The following is a 7,310-nucleotide window of genomic DNA, read 5'->3' as shown; positions in this document are numbered from 1 at the left end:
GCAGGAAAAAATCACATCCAAACTGAACAGAGTCAGCAGTGCTTTAGGATGGCAGCCTGTAATTGTAGGAGATTAATCACCAGTTCCCCCATCTGATCCAGACAGACTTCAAACCAAACCACCCCCATGAGCTGCTCACAAAACCCCATTTCACAGAGCACAACGAGACAGTCGCTCGCTGCTTTACTGCAGCTGGTGTCACGCCAATTTGCCATACTGGTATCCTTCTCCAAATTAGTTTACCATAAAAATAAAATAATCCTATTTTCTGGGACTCGTGGCAATGGCCCAATCAGCTGAGCTGGCCTGCGTGGGAACCGATCTAACGGCAACACACCAGGGCCGTTTGTAGGTCAGCGTTTTAAGGACCAGTGCTGGGGCCCTGGGAGCCTGGCAGGGCTTTAGGGGCCACAGGGCACAAGCAGTCCCAGCACACGTGCTCCTGCACCGGGCTAAGAGGGTTAATGTGATCCACGGGTGATAATCCCCACGCACCATGTGGGAGCGGGCTGCAGGAACAGCCGAGCCTCACCAGAAACGCTGCTGGACTGGGAGGACTGGAAGAGGAGCTACCAGAGCAGCACTGGTTTGCTGTGCCCTGGTTCCCATAGAGCAGGTGCAGGGGGACCAGGGGAAAAGCAAATTCAGGAGGAGGAATTCAAAATTCCAAAAAGCAAGCTCAGAGGAGGAATAACACAGGGTTTGTACTGGGGTGAAAACTGATGTGAGGGATGCTCCCCACCACCACTTAAATGGCAGAGACACTGAATCTGCCTGTGTCCCTGTCCTTCAGCCCTGAGATGCAGCTCAGGGAGGGGTGTACCCAGCCCTGCTCCAGCACAAAATCCAGCAAAACCAGGACAATGAATGACCAAATGGGACTGAGCCAAGGCTGATCTCGGAGGCTCCAGGAAACACGCAGCCCACGCAGCCCCAGCAATGCCAGCCATGGGAGCTGCTGCCGGGCTGTCTGGGCTCTTGCATGGCAAAGTGTGTGGGGGGGGAGTTGCAGGTGAACCCCAGCACTGTCTCAGACACTGTTTAATCACAGATGCGATGCTGAAGTCAGCAGGCACTGACCCAGTTGCATACTTGAGCCCTGACCCCAAAAAGGGGAGCCTCAAGCACTGGAAGAGGGTGGTGAGCTGGTGCCCAGCAGAGAGCAGCTCAATGTCCTAATTAAATCTCTTCCCTGCCTTGTGTTTCTGAATTATCCCCCTCTCTCCTGCCCCAGCTCTGAAAGCAGCACAGACGCGCTGCAGGGCTCGTCTGACGCTGGCTGTAAGTAATCCTCTCATTATCCCCTGCAGACCCAGCCAGAGGATGAGGTAAGCACTGTGCTTCATCCCTGAGATGCCAGCAGCAGCCTATCTGCTCCTTCCTCCAGCCAGAGGATGGCAGGGCAATAGAAGATGGCACAAATCCCAGGTCCTGTTGTCCCCCCATCCCTCCACAAACACACCGGTGCGCTGAACACAAAGCATTACAGGACTGCTTGTGCTTGTGCTTCCTCCCTGTCTCGCCACGTGGTGCAGACATTTTCTATTGAGTTGTGTAAGCAAGCCTATGCATGAACGATGCAGTCCCATCCAAGCAGCAAAGGCTCCTTCCCAACAGCAGAGTGGCCAGTGTCCAACCACGCAGCCACCAAAGGAAGGAGAATAAATCCTCACCACATGCACAGGAGATGAGGCAAAAAGCAACGGACTGAACCTGTCACCAGGGAGATTTAGGCAAGAGATCAGAAATGCTTCCTCATAGCAATGACAGCTTTGCCTGAGAGGTTACTAAACATCCATCAGATGCTGTCAGGAACGGGCTGCAGCGAGTTGCTCCTCCTCCAGAGCAAGGATAGCTGCTTCCTCACGAGCCCACCTGCCTGGGCACTCCTCACTAAACTGGAAGCAGCACTGAACACCATGGGCACCAATCCTTGCTGGGACAAGAGGAAAGGCACCTTTGTGCACGGCAGCACACTCAATATTGTAAAGGAGATGAAAGTGATCATGGAAACATCTGCACGGGGCAAAAGCTAGGAGCCATGCTGCAGGCTTCTCTGCCTCCAAATGATGCTCATTAGTAGCTGCTATAGCAAAACTCTTTGTGGTCACCTATGTAACTTACACCAGAGGAGTTTCACGTGCAGTTAGGCAGCGACCTTCCCCAGGGCATCAATGCTCATTTTCCAGAAACAATCAGGCAGCTGGAGTCCCAGAGCACTGCAGGAAAACAAGCTGGCTGATCCTTCAAAATGGTGAAGCGGTGCGAGGAAATGCAAGGCCTCAAAATGAAAGCTGCTCAAGAAAGAAGGAAAAAATACCATTAATGGCAATTAATATGGATTTGGGTGACCTCCATGCTTTGGTGAGGTCAGAAGCTTGGAAAAAGGCAGCAGTGCTGTTGTGCTATGGGATCTTCCAAAAGGCATCCAAACAGTTACCTGGCAGTTTTGTAAAGAAACCAAATAGGAGCAATATTGAAGTAACACTCGGACACACACACGCGTACACACACACACACACACAAAGGCTCAGTACTGGAAATTACATCATGAACAGGGACTCAGCAAATCTTCTGGTGAGTTATTCCAAGATTGGCTCCTAACCTGAAAGGGAACAAAACGGAGTTTGGAGGAAAGCAGAATAGCAATACCAGCTGGGGAGATTACCAGGTGAACTGGGAATAACTGACATTCCAGTATAACTGGAACACAGCTCCCAGTATAACTCACCACGAGTTAATTCCTTATAACCTTTCATAGCAGCTGCCAAAGCACAGCAAATCCCTACAGCTTCACACACAAAACCTCCTGCAGGCCAGCTCTGGCTGTCTGCTTCTCCTTCTCCCTGCAGCCCCTCGGGAGGGTAAATCCTGCCTGTGCAAGGAGCAGGCAAGGGCTGTTTTCCACTGCTACCTCCTGCTCGCAGGACAAGTGAACACATATATTCCAGTTATATCACCTCATAACACACCGCTGACCCACCTGGTACCTTTAGGTCCCCAAATGGTCCATTGATAAGATTTATTGACCTTAAAAACACCCAGTTCTGACTTCAGTGACTAACAAATGGATATGTGTCAAGACAGGGGCAAGTGGATCTTCCCTAGTTACACCAGCCAGTGAATAAGAACAGATTTGTTGTGTAGGAATTTTTTACCCACCTTGTTTTTCAATATGATTTTAACCTGCATCTCTTCCTTGGAGATAATAGGAAGGGCTAGGGGAAAAGGATGTAATGGAAAAAATAAATGGTGACCAAATATTTTAAAATATAAGTACTTATACTGGTTGATATTAAGCCCCATCACAGCTTCTGTGTCTGATATACTAATTTTTCATCTAGAGATTGAGGGGGTGTCAGGATGATTCTGAAATTGCTAGAAACAACCCACATTTTCAGACCTTACAACATGCAGGACACCTCTCCAAATGGTGTGAACAGACAGGTGTGAGTCCAAGGCACAGACATTATTTATTAGATATGTAACTGTGAAATAACTGGCACATTTATAGGACAAACTCCATTACAGAAATCATAACTGCATAGGGTTATTTTAAAATAAACTGCACCTTCTGCTGAGAACTAAGTACAATTTCACTGGTAGGCACATTTATTAGGTAAATGAAACACAAAAGTCGGCAAGGGGACTATAATGTTTCTGTTCTAGGAAAAACAGCAGAAGGCAAAACACAGGGCACTGTCCAGCTACGCTGGAAGGAGGCTGGCAGAAACCGCCTTGTATTTTGGCCCCTGCCTTTGTAAGCTGCTTTCTCAGTGAGGTGGCACCACTGCCTTATAGTAGAGCACTGCATGGATGTCCCCAGCCCTTGTCTGCTGGTGTGTCAGCGAGAGGGAAACCAACACCCACACACGCCGACGTGCCTGAGGACAGACCAGCCTTGCCTCGCTGGAGCCCCAGAGAAAGCTGAGATTGCTGCACCTGCTTTACCAACCGAGTCCACCAGCCTTCAGGGAATGAAAGGCGATGACTTACATGCAGCCACATGAGGTTAAGGCAGCACTGCAAAACCACTGGGGTCTGCTGCCCGCTGACTGCAGGGCAGAGCTGCTTGCACCTCCAGCCCAGGCCAGACATGCAGAGCTGTGTGTGTGGCCATCCTCAGCCCCTCTCTCACTGCCAGAAACTGCTGCAAGAAACCACAACTTCACAGAGACCAGGAGAAGGAGAGTTAAGCCAGGCTGCTCAGAGTACAGCCACGATTCCTGCCCACTGCTCCTCAAGGAGATCACAATTCCTCCCCCTCTCTGAATCATGGTGCCCAGGTGTCCCAGAGAGCATAGGGAGGATCCACTGGACTACACTGAGATCACAGAAAACATCCCATGAAGGGGAAAAGAGTTACAGCCCACATGGTAATATCATTGCTGACCTACCCCCGAGCACCTGGCCTATTTCCAGGCAGCTTCCAGCATCCATCCTGTGTAACACTGACAAAAGCAAGAGCAGGCATCCAGGAAATAACAATGCCAGTCATGACCCAGGATGGGGGTTCTGCCCTGGAGAGCATGGGCTCCATGTAAGGCTAAGGAACAGTGGTAGGATTCAGCTGAAAATGAGTCACCAGCGCATCTGACAGTCAATTCAGCAAAGGCAAACCTGACTGTGTAACAGAACAAGCCGAAGGCAGAAAGCAAATGTGCACAGCAACACCTCTGGATAGGACTTTGCTTCCTACATAACTGCACTCTCAGGCTGCACAGATCCCACTGCAGCAGTTACAGCACATGATGTTCCACCAAACAAATGTCCTTACACACAAAAATTATGATTAAAAGGGAGTCCCTGCACTCTCATCCAAGGGGATGCTCTTGCATGTGCTGGTTGTAGCAGAAATCTTAAAGCAAAAAGACAGAAAAACTTCCCAGTGTCAGCAATGGTGAAGTAGCCAGTATTTCCACAGATCCTGCTTTTAGCACTGTCCCGCGGCATCCTCATGTCACAGGCTTGGTGAGTGGTACTGGGCTGTCAGGCAGAGGTGCTGAAGCAGCAGCTCCAAAGAGACTCATGTTAAGCCACTGCCTTCTGGGAGTTACTCACCACTTCAGGCTGAGTTCAAAGCTCAACCTTTGACTGACTTTTCCTCTGCAATTTTGTGTTTCCACCATGTCTGAGAAGAAGATTTGGGAAACGTATTTTCACAGCATCACACAGCTCTGCAAGTTCTTTGTTCACAGGGATGTCCTAGAGGGAAAAATCACTGCTGGTAAGCAAGCAAGCATGCAGTATGATTTATGCTCTCTCAGAAAATAGATATTGCAATATATCCTGAGCTCTGTAAACCCAAACAGAATTCTGACACAAGGTTGTGAGACCAGGGCTGTTAGCCACCACCACCATATTACTGGTAGATATGAGATTCAACAAGCAGCAGCATCCTGCTTCCAAAACAACAACAACATGAGAGTCAGAACCTGAGCTCTGTAAACCCAAACAGAATTCTGACACAAGGTTGTGAGACCAGGGCTGTTAGCCACCACCACATTACTGGTAGATATGGGATTCAACAAGCAGCAGCATCCTGCTTCCGAAACAACAACAACATGGGAGTCAGAATCCCTCTGGTAGCACTTCTACATTTTAGGCACACATCATGCATTCAACCTCTTCCCTTTCTTCCCTCTTCTTTCTGGGGTAACACTTACTGGCAAGTCCAGGATCTTTATGCCAGTGCCAGAATTAGCTTGTAGAGCTCTGAGGACCCCACAGCAGCCTTCACTCTGCATGGGATTTCTGGTCATCTACAGTCAGAAAAGAAACAGCAGGGGGATAGTGTGACACGGGATTATTTTGTCTGTCCCCAACAGGTGAGGTATCAGCAGGGTTACTGCAATTGCCAGTAACAGTGGGCCAAGGGCTCTCAAACTGTCATCCCAGGGCCACCTGCCATGCTGAGCTGGACACTTCTGCTGCAGAAACAGGATGGTATCCATGCTGCAAGATGCAGCAGGACAGGCTGCAGTTCACACAGTGGCAGGCTGAGATAAATCTCTGTTCACTGAGGAAAGTGCTGGATACAAACCCCCTGTCTTAATGAGAGCAAACTGCAACCATTTAAGCATCGGAGGAGGCAGCTCCCTGATTTTGGTGTGGATTTGTTCTAAGGGGTTCCAATCCAGGACATACATGCATCAGTGACATTTAAATACGCACAAGAGGCTGCAGTACCTTCCTAGGCAAGTTACTCACATTAAGTCTTTTCAGAGTCTTGTTTGCTTTCAGGCCAGCTGCAATGTGCAGAGCTCCTTCCACCATAATACGGTTGTTGCTAAAAACAGATAAAAGGCATGTTTCAGATGCTGAGCTGCAGGTTTTCCATATCCACATCACTCAGGCAAAGGATATGCCACCTCCTGCTTCACCCACCACTGAAAACATGTTATATTCAGAGAGAATTTAGGACAGTTCCTTCCAACTAAGTAATTGTACTTGGGAGGCTGGAAGCGGTGAAGAGTTGCCAAATCCCAAAGGCTGATAGGGGCAAGGCTCACGCAGCAGTAAGGCTGACCATGTATCCAATAGGCACAGACACAAATGTATGCAACACATGCCCATGGCCAGCCACACAGATCAACACAGACAGAAACACTCAACATTCACACCTCGTCCCTCTCTTTTCCCATGCTTGTTCCTCCGCAGGGCACATGGACCCCTTCCCCCACCCTTGGCTCCTCTCCTAAACGTTCTGTAACAGGCTTTGTGCAGTCACCAAATACTCTCCCCCCATATCCGGTAACACATCCCATCATCCCTTGGAACTGACCCCAGGCTTAAGGGGAAGAACTGGGATTTGGGATGAGACCAGCAGCCCTAGTATTTTGTAATGCTCCCTCTGCCTTGCACACCTACCGCTCTCACAGAATCGCAGAATAACAGAATCTCTGGAGTTGGAAGGGACCTTGAAAGATCACCCAGTCCAACCCCTGCCAGAGCTGGATCACCCAGACCAGGTCACACAGGAATGCGTCCAGGTTGGCCTTGAATGTCTCCAGAGAAGGAGACTCCACAACCTCTCTGGGCAGCCCGGGCCATGCTCTGTGACCCTCACAGTAAAAAAGTTTTTCCTCATGTTCATATGGAACCTCCTGTGCTCCAGCTTGGGACCATTGCCTCTTGTCCTGTCATTGGACATCACAGAGAAGAGCCCGGCTCCTTCCTCCTGACACTCGTCCTTTACAAATTTATAAACATGAATGAGGGCACCCCTCAGTCTCCTCTGCTCCAAGCTAAAGAGACCCAGCTCCCTCAGCCACTCCTCATCAAGAGATGCTCCACTCCCTCCAGCATCT

The 7,310-nt window shown here is 49.5% G+C and overlaps 1 protein-coding gene across 1 annotated transcript in view; it reads right to left on the bottom strand.

The window, feature by feature from the left end:
• Positions 1–4,792: 4,792 nt before the first annotated feature.
• Positions 4,793–7,310, bottom strand: part of LOC104542651 (leucine-rich repeat-containing protein-like) — a gene marked incomplete at its 5' end in the record, with an annotated part of 9,657 nt that continues 7,139 nt past the window's right edge. Inside the window, 3 exons of the mRNA XM_010187032.1 lie at positions 4,793–4,858; positions 5,667–5,762; positions 6,211–6,289. Of these exons, the coding sequence (XP_010185334.1) occupies positions 4,793–4,858; positions 5,667–5,762; positions 6,211–6,289 (241 nt within the window). The remainder of the gene's footprint in view (positions 4,859–5,666; positions 5,763–6,210; positions 6,290–7,310) is intronic.

Source organism: Mesitornis unicolor, unplaced genomic scaffold, assembly GCF_000695765.1.
Source record: "Mesitornis unicolor isolate BGI_N332 unplaced genomic scaffold, ASM69576v1 scaffold27380, whole genome shotgun sequence".
NCBI lineage: Eukaryota > Metazoa > Chordata > Aves > Mesitornithiformes > Mesitornithidae > Mesitornis > Mesitornis unicolor.
This window is presented reverse-complemented; position numbering and strand designations above follow the sequence as displayed.